General features: G+C 37.2%; 2 protein-coding genes across 3 annotated transcripts; both read right to left on the bottom strand.

The window, feature by feature from the left end:
* Nucleotides 1-498: 498 nt before the first annotated feature.
* Nucleotides 499-5,951, bottom strand: LOC122073470 (putative disease resistance protein At1g50180). The gene is made up of 2 exons (XM_042638061.1): nucleotides 3,212-5,951; nucleotides 499-1,100 (listed from the first exon to the last, which is right to left on the bottom strand). Exon 1 carries the CDS (start codon nucleotides 5,802-5,804, stop codon nucleotides 3,228-3,230), a length of 2,577 nt encoding a protein of 858 aa, XP_042493995.1. The 5' UTR covers nucleotides 5,805-5,951; the 3' UTR covers nucleotides 499-1,100; nucleotides 3,212-3,227.
* Nucleotides 5,952-12,038: 6,087 nt separating this feature from the next.
* LOC122073455 (probable receptor-like serine/threonine-protein kinase At5g57670) lies at nucleotides 12,039-15,366 on the bottom strand. Of its 2 annotated transcripts, none has more exons than XM_042638047.1 (10): nucleotides 14,888-15,366; nucleotides 14,496-14,596; nucleotides 14,293-14,411; nucleotides 14,087-14,214; nucleotides 13,516-14,007; nucleotides 13,173-13,427; nucleotides 12,929-13,086; nucleotides 12,624-12,839; nucleotides 12,381-12,530; nucleotides 12,039-12,292 (listed from the first exon to the last, which is right to left on the bottom strand). In XM_042638047.1, exons 1-10 carry the CDS (start codon nucleotides 15,066-15,068, stop codon nucleotides 12,140-12,142), a joined length of 1,953 nt encoding a protein of 650 aa, XP_042493981.1. In that variant the 5' UTR covers nucleotides 15,069-15,366; the 3' UTR covers nucleotides 12,039-12,139. The 2 variants fall into 2 exon arrangements, with proteins under 2 accessions (XP_042493981.1, XP_042493982.1); XM_042638048.1 differs by having other exon boundaries at nucleotides 13,516-14,004; nucleotides 14,888-15,364.
* Nucleotides 15,367-15,624: the final 258 nt, after the last annotated feature.

The raw sequence follows: 15,624 nt of genomic DNA, 5'->3' as shown, positions 1-15,624 counted from the left end.
TAAACAAATAAATTGAAAATCTTTTATTTGGGAAAACTCAGTCTTATTAGCTCTCTTAAAAGTTTCTCATTCTAATTTACAAACGAAAGCATACACAAGAGGTAAAAATCAAATAAATAAAGGAGGTGATTCCTGATCCAACCTATAAAAGTCCAAATGATTGTTCCAGGCTATAGGTTGGTTAATCCCAATACAAATAAATTGAACCTATAGAAGTCCACTTAAAATAAAATCAAACAAAAGTGGTGATTGCTGATCAAATGGTCCAACCTAAAAAAGTCCACTTGGTTCTTCTAGTTTATGGGTTGGATCCCAATCACCTTAGTTGGGCTCACATTTCATAAACCAATAAAATAAATAAATTGAAAATCTTTAATTTGGATAAACCCAGTTTTTTTAGCACTATTCAAAACTTTTCATTCCAATTTACAAAAAAAAATTAAAAAAAATAAAAAATAAAAAATTAAAAATTAAAAATTAAAAAATTAAAAAATTAAAAAAAAACAACCCACAAAGGTGGTGATTCTTGATACAACCTACAAAAGTCCACTTGGCTCTTCCAGGTTATGGGTTGCTTGATCCCAATAACCTTAGTAGGACTTGCATTTCATGAACCAATCTTGTTTAACCTCCATAGCCTTATACATTCAAAAAACTATCTTGGTAAACAAATAAATCTTTAATATGGGTATACTCAGTTTTTTTTTAGCACTCTTTAAATGTTCTCCAATTTACAAACGAAACATACAGAAGAATTAAAACAAAACCAAACAAAGGTGGTGATTCCTGATCCAATCTACAGAAGCCCACTTGGTTCTTCATGGGTTGGTTAATCCCAATAACCTTAGTAGCTCACGCACTTCATGAACCAACCTCATTCAACCTCCATGGCCTGGTCATTGGTTTAAACCAAGAACACCCAAAAATTGTGGCTTTTGCAGATTTTGAGTAAGCTAATAACGATCCGGATTCTGAATTGGCTCTGCTGGCTGAACCCAACACATTGCCTTCCAACCGAACTCATTCACTTGGCAGAAAATAATTCTTCCTTTGCTCCTTGATTGAGTTGAAATGAAAAGTACTACTTTATGGTCAACTGCCTGTAGAATCAAGCTTCAGTCACTTAATTGTTTCAAAGAGATGACAAAAAGAATAAGTGTTTTGGTGTTCTCTTCTACTTTTTTTTTTTTTTTTTTTAAGTTGGACCCACCACTATGGTGGTCCAAGGGAAAGTGGGCATCTACTGGAGCCCAAGGGGTAAGGAGTAGGGTGGGGGAATAATGGTGCATTACAGCACCGGTGCACTTACAAAGAAATTTATCCGCTAATCAATTTCTAGGCACACTTAAACTCTTAATTGAACAGTATCAAACCGCTGAGCTACCTCCTATGTGTCCTGTGTTCCTTTGGAGAATCCTCAAGATAAGCCATTCACATGGTATTATATATCTTTGACATTGTAGCATTGTCAGTTTCTAAATTTTTATGGCATATTATCCACTTCATTGGATTAATGGTTATTCTCTGCCTAGATCACCTGTCAAATTTGGTGGTCTTCCTAATCTTGACTGCTCCATGATAATTGGATAAATGGTTTTCCTCTATTAACTTTCTAGCTTTCTTCCTTGGTTTTGAATAATTTCTTAAAGCTTGGAATGATAGAAATGTCAGATCAGTCTGAATTTTTAACCTCGCTTAAATGAGAAATACACAACATGCTCATGAAACTTGGGTCCTAATGGATGGAATTGTCAAAAGCCCACTCCTTTTTGTTTATGATACCCCCATCAAACTTGGGTCCTAAAGGATGGCATTGTTAAAAGCCCACTCCCTTTTTTGATGTTTGAATTCTACTTGTCAACATTACAGACAACTATATGGAACCTAATGTTGGATCTACGATGCTGTCAAGTAAAATTAAAGCAAGATCACCACAAAGTAGATGAAATTAAAATAAATAAAAATAGACAGATAAAGGTTATATTCAAATTTCTACAAAAAAAAAATTAAATTCAGAATTTTCAACTACATTTATTGGATTATTGCGCACATTGAAAAAAAGAAGTGATATATTTAGATTCATTTTTTTAAGAGATGATGAACCCATGCTGAGAGCCTTCTCATTAGGGCATAAATATTTGTCATGTGGCAGATATATAGGGTGTGGACTGGTAGACCCTAATGTTCTCTATTCACATGTTAACTTCATTACAAATAGATTTTGCCAACTAGAAAAATAGAATTTTAAAATATCAAGACCTAGGGTGAGTGCATAGTATGGGTCAGAGTACCATAGTTGTAAATAGGCATGCATGTGATACATATATACGAGGGGTAGTTGATTGAATTTGACAAATGGTTAGTCCATATCATATCTACTCTATTCAACGATCATGATAGCCTCATCATTTGTCTAGCTGACGCAATTTTGATGGATCCCTCAATGTTGGACCATGTATATGAGTTTTCTATTTTTTTTTTTAATATTTAAATATTACTATTTTCTAGTACACCAAAGTCCGATTGGAAATAAGTTGTTGCAACATAAAATAAAAACAAAAGCAAAACAAGAACTTTCTAATAAAGGCAACAATTATTGTGTAACTAACTCCAAAACTTGTAATAGCAATTAACATACAACTGCATTGATTAAATTTTTATAAAACATTGGCAAAAGGAAATATTTACCATAGTTTTCATATGCTATATAAATGTTGATATTTTCTATAATTCTATTGGTATATTCTTTGCAAGATATTTTACACCACGATAAAACACATCCAATTTAATGGAGCTTAAGGTTTAAAGGTTGAATAAGCCTTGGACCCAGAGAAAATTACATAACGGTAATAAGAAATTACCATATGATTGATTTTGGTTTTAAATTTTGATAGATGACCACCATGTTGAAAACTATCCTATTCAATAGTCAGTTGAACTAGGTAATCAAAACTAAGGACGTGTTTAGTATGCATTTTTTGGAATAGATTATTGGTCTAAAATGCATTCGGAAACCCGTTTCTTCTCTTCTTTTTTTTTTTTTTTTTCATTCCGAAATGCATTTTAGCGGCACCTATTTCAAGAATGCTTACCAAACACAGCTAAAATTACGGACATCTTTTTAATAGAATAATTTAGGTAGTACTTATAACTACCCTATTTAAAAAAAAAAAAAAAAAAAAAAAAAAAAAAAAAGATGAATTTAACTAACCGATGAAGATCTTGTACTAATCGATGAGGATCTGGTACTGATGTCTCCCCTCATAACTCTCTAGTTGTTCTTTGAATTGCTGCCCAGGCTTGAGTAGATCCAGTACTAGGAGACTATTCACCCCCCATAATGCTTTTGGAAACTCCCTCAATCTAGGACAATAATGTATAACCAAAAGTTCTAGGCTCTTCAGTGCTGTTTCATCCACTGTCCACTCCTCTATGGGCAAACTTACTAATTTCAAGACCTGAAGTTTTGGAAACCCATGGGGACCACAGACAATCTCCTTTGTGGTACATGATTGCTTCAACAACTTGAGGATCTGAAGATTTTGAAGCTTTCCCAGTATTGGCATTGGATCTTTTACTAGTTCAGTGTCACAAAGAGAGAGTTTTGTGAGGGTTTGTGGTAGTACCTTTGGAATAGAATACAATCCAAATCTGTAATCAGTAAGCCTAACCAGCTTCAATTTCTCAAGACGTTCCAAATTGAACAAGCGTACTATATATCTTCTATGAGCCCATAAATCTCCACATAGTCCTAGTTTTGTTAGATTTGGCATATCAACAAAATCCAAACACTGAAGAATTTTGGGAGATACAGTAGAGAGAGTTTGAAGATTCACCAAAGAGGAGTAAGATGTATCTTGCCGCGGCAAAAGCAACTCCGTATCGCCAACAAAATTCGCATGTCTTAATTGTCTCAACATCCAAAATCCAACTGGTATGTTGCGGATGAACCCTGATGCTATGTCCAATGTTTCCAGGCTTGAGAGTTTAAAAATACAGAGTGGTAGACTTTTAAGGGCACTTGTACCTAATCTCAAGAACCTTAAATGAATGAGTTTATCAATGTCATCTGGGAGATAATCAACACTTGCACCTTCAAGGTTCAATACTTTAAGTAATTTCAAATTCTTTATATGAAGAAAATAGTTCCGATCTATGGAATGCCTCTCAGGATCTATGGTGAAACTCATAAGTGATCTGACCTTCTTAAGTGGGAATTGAGGACCAGATTCATCATACATGTACCTGAAAATTCTTGAATTGGTAACAACCCGGCGAATTTTTGAAGATTGGGATGGTGATGCTGAATCTAATTCCTCAACTGTGTCGAAAAATTTCTGTCTTACGCCTTCAGAGATGCAATAGTCTCGAAGAAGATCATGAAACTTTATTGTTTTCACTCCGCCATCAGCTCTTGTTCTGATCACTTGGACAAGGCTCCTATCAACCAGCATACTCAAGTACTTCTCCGCCGTAGCCTCCAATGTTTGATCACCTTCTGCTTTTATAAGCCCTTCTGCAATCCATAGCCGAATCAATTGTTTCGAATGGATCTCAAAGACGTGTGGGAAGACACCAATATATAAGAAACATGGCTTCAAGTAGTAAGGTAGATCATTGTAGCTTAAACCCAATAGGCCTAAGCATTGATTTTGGAGTTCAATTGTACTACTTACGCGATCAAGCACTTCTTGCCATTCCGAAAATTTTCTTCGCTTCGCAGATAATAGACCGCTTAATATGATGATTGCTAGTGGCAATCCACCACACTTTTCAGCAAAATTTCTCCCAAGTTCCTCCCATTCTGGTGTGCAGCTTTCGCCACCAAAGGCCTTCTTTCGGAATAGCTCCCAACTATCCTCATTGTTGCGAAATGACAGATAGTATGGAGGGTCTATGGGGATTGGAGTTGCTGGATTTGCTTGCAAAGCTACATCATCAAAACGGGTGGTGAACATTATTCTACTTCCATTGTTGTCATCAGGGAAGTGTGGAGCCAATTCCTGCCAGAAATCAGTTCTCCATATATCATCTAAGACAATTAAGTACTTCTTGTACTTGAGGAAATCAGAAAGCTTTTTTCCTATTTCCTTCACTTCAATAGACCCTGTAAGAGATTTTACAATCTGCTGCAAAACATTCATTGGTGTGCAATCTTGAGAGACAGAAACCCAAGAATGACATCTGAACTTACTCTTTACAACCTTGTTGAAGAGGACTTTCTTGGCCAAAGTAGTCTTGCCTAAGCCACCTACTCCAACAATTGGAACAATGGCAAGCCGAGGTCCTCCTTCAGTCAATCGTCGAACAAGCGTTTCGATGTCATCCTGAAATCCTACAACATCGGCATTGTCTGCAACATGAGGATGGCCTTTCCATTCCATTGCCGGCGGCGAAAACCCATTGTCAAGAGAAGAAGCTTGTGTTGTAGTGTCTTCATTAGCTTGAATTTCCTCAATTTGATTTCTGATGGCCTCAATCCTCCTTCCAAGATCATGTTTATTGAATAATTTGTTGAATTTGGAATTCAACCTATCAAAACCAAATGCACTTTGCCTTGCAACTACCAAGTATTTGTCAATGACATCCTCAGCTTCATAGGTTAAATCCCTTATTTGGATCACCAATTCCTCTACTGCACCAACATGTTCTTGGTCTGGATCTCTGGTCAAGAAGGAACCCATAAGTTTAAGCTCCTCTCCAAGGGTCTTGACCTGATCTTCCACTCCAAGAAACAAATCTGCTTCTTTAACAATCACTTGGCACAAGCCATCCAACACATTCAAAGCAATTGCAGCTGCCATTTCTGATTCTCTAGTTCTGCAAATTGATGTTAGAGTTCACTAATAACTCCTTGGAATTCCTGATCAAACAGAGAACCCATATTGAATTAAAGCTCAAGAATTCTTACCTTTCTCAATGGATTAAAATCTATAAATTAAAAAAAAAAGGGATTTGACTTTATATGGTAATCATTTTTGAATTTGGCAAGTCATGCCTTTGATCTATAATGATGAATTGTATGAATAAAGAAAAGGGGTTTGAAGACTTGAAAGGAAGTTTCTCACATCCCATGATCCTAAAGTGGCGGTGGCCAGTGGGGTTGAGATTTAGATGCTACGTGACAACGTGTGATCCACAATCAAATACAAGAGTACATGGCCCTAAAATGCTCAAAATTAACCAATTAGTACTAAGGGGGTGCCCATGATTAAGACATTCAAAACTTGTCCTTACATGCCAATGCTAAAGCGTGCCTGCCAATAATGTTAGAATTGAGAGCAACAAAACAAAGTCAAAGAGGGTGGGGGAGGTTGGATTTACAACTATAAGACTTAATTTAGGCATTAGATGTTGAAAGAGTATATCTGAGCTGTTTTGTTTACTATTTCCTCCCACTTTAGTTCCACCAATATAGCCACTCTTTATGCCACCAGTGTGAACTGCATTGTTACTATGTTCTTCACTTGGATTTTTTTTATTATTAATTTTTTTTTTATCAAATTATATCCCAAATAATACAGGAACCTTAGCCATCCTATAAGATCCAACATTGTATCTGATTCGATTCACATATATGGATATTAGAATGCTATTGGATGTCAATTATCAAGGCATAGACAAGCATCACATCTATCATCGGTGTTTGAACGACTGATGTCTCTAATAAGATGTTTATATTTAAGAATTTCCTCCAAACTCAAGATGCATCCATTGGACAAGAGGCTGTCCAAATAGAATCTAACTTTAAGTCCAATGGCAGTCCGTGGTAGCCTTAGATTGTCTGGAACTGCTCTCAAATCTCTTAAGAACAAAGTGTGACTGGTAATGTATCAAACATGATCTTGGGTTGTTGTTCATAATATCAAATTTAATTTAGCATGATTGTAACCATTATCAAGACTGACCAAATATGATCAAGTATGATTCAGACTTCTATTTCATGATAAATGTCAGCTTAGCATGATCAGGCTTGATCTAAGATTGATCTATAATTGACCGATGCCATGATCAAGACCATGATCTAGCATGGTCAAGCAAGCATTAGAAGAGTAAAATATTTTTCTTTAACAATTAAGGAAAGGAAAAAAAAATATATTAAAAGTATTTTGGGTTAAAGGACAAAATGGTATGAGTATGTCCTTCACTGCCACAAGACACATGGCACTCTAGCAACTGATCTTTCTCACATATGATGGTGGATATATGAGATGCTATTGGTGAAAGGGAGTAAGAGATTTCAGACTATTGAGAGCTTTCTCTATTAGAACTTTTATGTCTTAATTGATTGATTTATGATGGTAAGCTAAAAAAAAATACTAGATTAGAATGACATGACAATGAAATGGTACCAACCTTTAATAAATTAGAGTTATTATGTACCAAGGATGGCCATTACCCATCTCATCATCCACCCTAGTAAAGCCCTAGTGAAATGTCACCATCTGAAAATCTCTTTAGCCTTGTTACCTCTGGGTGGCCATGTGGATGATTTACACACTAAGAAGTGAAGAAAAAAGATTTAAGGCAGACTTTGAGAAAGAACTCTCAGATGCTTAAGTCAGATTCAAATAATAACATTGATAGAAGGCGGGTAAGAAAAAACAATAAAATATGAGATTTGTAAAATCAAGTACCTAATACCCTACATTCTCCTTGATTTAAAGAATGGGAGCTACTCAAGCTAAAAGAACAAATCTCAAGTAATTACATAAGTTGATGGATCCTATCCTCCTGATTTCATTAAAAAAAAAAAAAGTGACTTGAAAACCTAATGAGATACTTCTTTTTTTTTTTTGGTAAAAACCTAATGAGATATTTCAATCCATCGATATATGTTAATAAATTTAAGATTGTATCTTCACCAAAATTGGTGAGGGCCAATATTTTTCATATTAGTCTTAGAAACAAGAGCCCAGTCCTTCGATTGTTGAGCCCTATGTCGACCCATAGTAGGCAAGGCTTATTCTCATTTCAGTCAGCCCATTTTGCACCACCAGAGACTGAAGGCAGACGTGGAGAAGATAATGGCATCCTTTTCATGGAAATATATGGATGATTCCAACCACATCTATCTCTCTCTCTCTCTCTCTCTCTCTCTCTCTCTCTCTGTTTTGTTGGGTTTGTTCTCCCTACAAAGGCTTTAATTGCGGGACACACGTTTTTTAAGGTGGTAAGAAGTGGAAGCCACTTTCATTCTCACGTCTTATCACCTTTTATCTTTGTACATAAAAGGAAGGGGGAGGACTGAGTGCTAATCCTGTTCAGTTGCGTCATAAAATAAGAGAAAAGTTATTCTCAATTGAGTCTGAATCACATTCACGTCCTCTGATCCACACATTGATTTCACTACGAGAGTAAGGAGTGGGGATCAGGGTTTTTGTTCGAGAAACATTGTTTTATAGGATTAATCCAAAGACATGGAATCCATACAAGTAAAAGCTGGGTGGTAGATTTCATATGTGTGAATTAGATTGTACGATAATGGTTCTCGTACAAGAACCTAATCCACACTCTAGTATAACTATTTTTTTCATTTGTGGAAATTGACATGCGTAAACTTTGAGCCAAGGAAACGTTTAACAAATGCGACTAAGTTTGACGCGTTTCTTCCTTCAGTTCTCTTCCTCTATCCCTCTCAGGGATTTAGTTAACAGTAGGGGTGTCACAAGACTCATAACTCCAAGCCCAACTCAGCAAATCCAACCAAGCCTGACACATTTATGGCCCAATTTGGACCGATCCAAATAATAACATATTGTGCTTGAGGCTGACATATTTATAAATTGGTAGTTCACGGTGCACATTGTAAGCTCGATAGGCGTCCAACTGGTCTGATATGTTTAACAAGCCCAACTCAGCCCAATTGTTTATATGGTATATTTTGATTTTGATTTTGATTTTGATTTTTTGATTTTTTGATTTTTTGATTTTTTGATTTTTTATCCTTTATTATTTCACTACCCAAGGAAACATTTAACAAATGCGACTAAGTTTGACACTTTTCTTCCTTCAGTTCTCTTCCTCTATCCCTCTCAGGGATTTAGTTAACGGTGGGGGTTTCAACTCCAAGCCTAACTTGACAAACCCAACCAAGCCCAACACGTTTATGGCCCAACATGGACCGATCCAATTAATAGCATATTGTGCTTGAGATCGACAGATTTATAAATTGATAGTTCACAGTGCACACTGGAAGCTCAATAGGTGTCCAACCAGTCTAACATGTATAACAAGCTCAACTCATCCTGATCATTTACATGGTATATTTTTATTTTGATTCTAATTTTTTTTATTTTTAGAATAACCTATATATTGCTATTTTTATCAATTATTAGACGTAATTAAGTGTAAAGTCTTTTCTAAATTATTTGTGATTTAATAAATATATTAAATTTTCTAAAATCTAAGACAATTAAAGCCTGTTTAAGGCTTTAATGGTGCATCGGCCTGTTTAAGACCCGCCTAAGGCCCATTTATCCCTGTTATAGCTGAGAACCTGACCAAACCCTACCATGCTCGACCATTTAAAACTCGAACCGGCCCGACCTAATTAATAAACATGTCGGGCTGTAGCCCGACACATTTGTTAATAGTCCAACTCCGCACAACATGTATAAGGCCCATTTATATCCCGCTTAGAGCTCCTATTTTTTTTTTTCTATTAAACGCTTAGAGCTTGTTTAGAGTCTCGTTTACTATGTCCAACACGTTTAAAGACTGTTTAAAGCCTGATTATAGCCCGTTTAGAGTCTCGTTTACTATGTCCAACACGTTTAAACACTGTTTAAAGCCTGATTATAGCCCGTTTAGAGCCTGATTCTAGCCTGTTTAGAAATAAATGTGTCATTATCCCGTTTAAAGCCCGAGTAAGGCCCATTTAGCCCGATTAATGCTAGCCGATTTAAGACCGGTATCTGCCTGACTGTGTATAAATGGGACCATGCCCAGCATGTAAAGACCGATTACTTAAACTGTTCGATCACAATGCAAGGTCCTAAAGTGGAGAGGCCCGATTAGGCCCGACCGATTAATAACCCTACTCCTAGTTAATGATATGGGTGTCAATAACGTTCATCGTCAATATCTATACTGATCCGATACAGAGACAGATCGGACATATTAGGCCGGAACGAATGACTTTATCCTTAGAATTATCCTCGAACATATTGGGAATTAATTGAGGATTTTTTTCATGGAGTTGATTGAGGATTTGCTCTTCTATACATGGAACGATAATCATCCTTAAGAGTTGATTGAGGATTTTTCTAATCTTTACGTGAATGATAAGACACAACATACCTTATCAGATTTGCTCGAGTCCTTATCGCCATTTCTTTTAGATTGAAGCTTAAAATGTCATAGCGGAGATGTGGCGTTGGCTTTGTAAAGATACTCGTAAGCTGATCCTTCATGGAAATGAGTTAGACATCCAAATCTCCCTTGACCACTTTGTCTCGGATAAAATGGAAGTTAATTTCGTCATATTTCATACAAGTATGAAGCATCGGATTAGCCATCAAGTATGTGGCACCTACATTATCACACCATAAAATAGGGATTGTATCAAAGAAACTTTAGCCGAGTGTTGGTAACCACGAGATATTCTGCTTCGATACTAGACCGCACTACCGTGGCTCGTTAATAGGAACTCCATGGCCCGTTTGATAACGTTTCAAGAAACACATTTTTGCCATTTATGTGTCCAGAAATGACAGAAATGGAACAAAAAGCGTTTGATAAAAGTGTTTCGTTTCACTTGTTTTTAGAAATTGAAATTGAAATTTCTACCTGTTTATGGTTCAAGAAACAAACTAGGCGAAACAAGTAGAACTTGTTTTCGCCGTTTCTAGAAACGACTCGTGGCCATTCTCTTAGCTGGTTATTATCGACGTCCAGAAATATGACTATCAAATACCTTCAATTCTGTTTCTGTTTCTAACAACGAAAATTTATGTTTCTACCGTTTGTTAAAACAGAAACAATAGAAATATTATCAAACGAGCCCAAAAATTGCAAGCTCGCCGATGGACTTGTGGTCATATGTGCAGCAGCCCTAATTGGAGTTTGAAAAAGCAGACTAGCGTATCTTGGTTAATTTTCCAAATAGGAAACCATTATTAAGGGTAGTCTTGAGATAGCGTAGAATTCGTTTCTCATTGGTACCCTAATGATTAGTGGCAGGGTAATGCATGAGCTGACAAACTTTATTCATGGCATACTGACTATCTGGAGCGTGAAGGTGGCATATTGAAGTGCCCTATAGTACTTCAATAGAAGGTGGGGTCATCCATAAGAGTGACTCTAAGTTGAGAGGTGGATGGAGGAGGCAATAGGAATAAAAATGGCGTTGCAATCTTGCCATATTTGTTTTGGACAATAGATCAATAACATATTCGGCAATTGATATGAAATTACTTCGAAGAAAATAGTGCAAGGGACCTAAATCAATTGTTTGGTAGCCTCTAGTATTGAATGGAGAGAATATCGTGTAATCTTGTTTATGACTGCAGAGAGATCAAAATTCTGATTGCTTCCATTAAAATTGTCATATCCCAAGATTAGCAAATCAATGTTCTCGTCTAACCCTAAGGGGGTAGTTGAGTTGTCAAGGGATCTTTGTCTTTAAAAGCATGTGGTTCTGAGTTCGACTCCTCTTATTTTCTTGGGGCCACTCACATAGGGATGTTTAGTGTTCTTCACTGCTTTCAGTGAAAGTTGAATGGTTCTCATTCAACCCTGGTATAAACTAATCCATGTGGTTGTGGGGTCAATTTAGGCCTACGGGATTAGTCAAGCCGAAGGCCTGAATACCTATCGTTAACAAAAAAAAAAGTCACTGTTCTCAACTCCATGAAAGGTTTGGCTGTGAAGATGTTCTTAGTTACTCTGTTTGGGAGGGCTTCCCTCCTAATTGTATTATGTATACCCTCCGTGAAGAGGATAGAAAGGAAATTGAGATGATTCATCAAATTAATAAATAATAATAAAAAAGAGGATTCAATTGACCACCAACCACCACCCCCCAACCAACAAAAGAAAAAACTCATTAATTAGATATGAATTAACTCATTTAATGGAAAATCATTTCTTCAATAGAAGGCCTAAGCCAACTAAATTCAAAAAGGATTCAATCTCTCTAAATTGACAATTCATCTAGATAAATTTCACTAGAGTGAGACCAGCAGTCAATGTCTTCACTGTAATCATCTTTATCATCCACTGCATAACATGGCATTGTCCACCTCCTTGCAACCTCAGAACTGTGCCCATTGATTAGAATTTGCAAAACCTATAGCACAAATTGATCAGTTAAACTTGGGAATATTTTTTGAGCTCAAATATGTATTCAATGGAAGCTGAGGAGATAATGTACGTACCTCAGTCATCGATGGACGCCATATAGAGGACCGGCTTACACAATAAGAAGCAGTCAGGACTAATCTATCCATTTGATTAATATCATATTTTCCCTCAAGTTTTGGATCAGCTAGTTCAGCAATGTCCCCAGATTCCATAAGTGGTTTTGCCTGTATAGAACCATCTTTAAAGTTTAGTAATCAGATTAACTACAACTTGCAGAGTATGAACATTAAGGTTAACAAATGTGGATGTTCACTTACCCAAAGGAGAAGACTTTGCCTTGATGAGTCCACCGGTCTCCGGCCAGTTATGATCTCCAAGAGGAGAACTCCAAGTGCATAAACATCAGTTTTCTCATCCACAATTCCATGCATGAAGTATTCCGGTGCTAAGTATCCAAATGTACCCTCTATTGGAACAACAGAGTGATGAGTCCATTGTGTAGGAAGCCATTTTGCTAGCCCAAAGTCTGCAATCTATGGAGATTTGGAACAGAGTAAATTGATACATTTCAAGAAGTAAATTGGTTCGAAAACTCTCAAAGAAATATTCTTAGTTTCTTCACCTGTGGTTCAAAGTCTGGCCCAAGAAGGACATTAGAGGCTTTTATGTCTCGATGAATTATTCGGCGCTTACAGCCTTTGTGAAGATAGTGCAGACCCCTTGCAACTCCAATTGCAATCTTGTATCTGACTGTCCACTCTAGTGACTTGGATGTGCTACCTGAAAAATAAGGATTATAAATACATAGAACAACTCTAGAACTAGAATTGACAAAGGGAAATGGTCAAGGCCTAATATTATTTCACCATGCAATGCTTCATCAAGAGTTCCATTTGGTGAGAAGTTGAAGATCAGATGGAGACCATTTTCGATGCAGCAGCCAATTAAATATGCTGTGTTAGGATGGCTGACATGTCCTATAATGCCCAATTCACTGAGGAACTCCTCTTCTTTCTCTTCATTCCTTCTGTCCTTAGCTAATCTCTTCACAGCTATTGTTCTCCCATCAGAGAGATCACCTCTATACACTTCAGCAAACCCTCCTTTGCCAACCATATTATCTGTCCACCACAGTAGCCACTATGTTAAAACACCAAATTTTATGGGCTAAGGACTGTTGATCATTAGCTACTCAAGACCTTCTTTTACCTGGGTGGAAATTATTTGTTGCATTTGAAATCTCTCCATAGCTGAAACACCTCCATGAAGGCTTCTTCTCTTTATCAGATAAACGATCAAGCTCCCTTTCTGTTCCATCCAATGAGGAACGGAAGAATGGAAATAAGAGTTTGATTTTCGATAGGCATCTCCATATGTAGGAATGGCGCCGGCACTGGTGATCTCGAGACCTAGTTGACAGAGGAGGGGACTCAGAGAGGCTAGAGTCCCCCATACTAAAGGAATCTTCTGTGCCTTGCAATCCTTCTTCAGGTCCATCAAGAACAGATGTAGGGGAAGCCTTTCCCCAGCTGGTTTTTTTCAAGGAATGATGGTTCTCTTGATACATAATCTTGTTCGAGTAGTTCACTCTCTTCTCCTTGAAACGAAAGAGCTTCCAGAGGGGGCGTCTGCTCTTGCTGACATGAATATCTTTGTTCAATCCACTCGAGCCCAAACTTGATCTCGATACTTGAGATCCTGCTATAAGTTACAGTTAAAGAACATATATATGAAATTTTTTGAAACCAAATTCTTCCAGAGGAAATTTTGTTAAACCAACCTTCAGAGGTGATAGACCTTGAATCTGAATCAGAATCTTGATGGGTTTTCCCTCTCCTCCCAATTGAGACTACTGAACAACCATCTGGAGCATGCTTAAAGCAGTATTTCATTACTTCAAGTGAGCCTCTGTTTTATAGATAAATCAATTATAAGGAGATTGAGCTAGTGAACAAAATGTCAGAGATAAAAAGGCAGTCTTAGAACCTCTGTAATTGGTTCCGGGAGCCACCGACAAGAAGAAAGTCGGCTCCAATGGATTTGGCTTCCTCAATTAGACCTTTCCCAATACTAGAACCACACCCTACTCTTGCTTCCAGATGCACCTGAGAATAGAAGATCAAGGAGCCATTACATTCAATGATCTCAAAACAGGTTCCTTTTGTCACATTTTGGACTCTCTGCAATACCTGCTTAAGTTGGCAAATCTCAGCGAAATCTCCAAGCATAGATATAACAAAGGCCTTTGCTCGACGTAGTCGGGTGTGTCGCCTCTTTGACATCTTGCCCACTGTTTGTCATGAAAGATTTGAACCGAATTCTCTAGGATTAGTTATTCATCTCAAATTAGTATAGAGAAACAGAGTAGGAACTGAAATAACTGTCATTGTATGACTGTTTTAAAATGACACAGATCAACTACTGTCATGACTGTCATTTTCATTGACTAAAACCATGGCTTCAACAAGATTATGAGACCCATTTCAAAGCATACCAAACTGAGATAATATTTTCAGTTAGTGATCAGAAATGTAAACTTTTTTTTACTTTCCCTAAATGTATAAATAGTATGATTACTAACCGAGGATATGAACGGCGACAACGCTATCCATTGGACGAGCAACAAGTCCAATTGCCCATAAGAGAAGAGCTTTGCTTACTTGTGCATCAAGGGGAAGGGCAATGAGTATCTTATTAGCAGGAGCAGGAGTAGCCATTGTCCTTGCTGAATCAGAAAGACACCGAATCTGACTTGAATTCATGCAGGAAATTCCTGGTTCTGTGGTTGATGGGTTATTGTCACAATGTGACCTGAGAAGCTTATATGTAGTGGGAAAGCATAATGATTAAGGTCCAGAGAAAAAGGAGGGTTGGAGGAAGGGCCAACTTTTAGATTCCATTAAAATTCTTCCTTGTTTAAGAAGCATAAGGGAGCTTTTACAGTGACAAGGGGAGGATATGGTGATTGGTGGAAAAGTGTGCTTGTTTGCTTGGGCTTTTAACATATTTGGGGTTACAATTAAGTGTCATGGTTAGGTGCTTTGGGGAAGAAGCAAAGGTGAGGGAACTGTATTTGATATTGTCTTGCTTTGGAAGCCAAAAAAACTCCACATTCAGTGCCCATATTCTCTCACATATGCATTTAGTATTGGTAGGATGGCTCCTTGCCACTCAAAAACAGGGCTAACTCTATCATGAGTGAGATGTTAACAGCACCATTACTCCAGACCATTGAAACCTTTTCTATGGATAAGGCCTGAGATGTGAAAGGTGTGTGCTTTTGAGAGAGAGAGAGGCAGCTCCCAGATAACATGGGTC

This window comes from Macadamia integrifolia, chromosome 3 (genome assembly GCF_013358625.1).
Source record: "Macadamia integrifolia cultivar HAES 741 chromosome 3, SCU_Mint_v3, whole genome shotgun sequence".
Taxonomy (NCBI): Eukaryota; Viridiplantae; Streptophyta; class Magnoliopsida; order Proteales; family Proteaceae; genus Macadamia; species Macadamia integrifolia.
This window is presented reverse-complemented; position numbering and strand designations above follow the sequence as displayed.

Bases quoted from the DNA above. Each gene is read 5' to 3' on its own strand.
- LOC122073470 (XM_042638061.1), bottom strand. From the start codon at position 5,804: ATGGCAGCTGCAATTGCTTTGAATGTGTTGGATGGCTTGTGCCAAGTG.
- LOC122073455 (XM_042638047.1), bottom strand. From the start codon at position 15,068: ATGAATTCAAGTCAGATTCGGTGTCTTTCTGATTCAGCAAGGACAATG. The intron at 14,412-14,495 runs GTATTGCAGAGA...TTCTATTCTCAG, and splicing joins AGATTTGCCAACTTAAGCAG to GTGCATCTGGAAGCAAGAGT. The intron at 12,293-12,380 runs GTACGTACATTA...TTTGTGCTATAG, and splicing joins GGCGTCCATCGATGACTGAG to GTTTTGCAAATTCTAATCAA.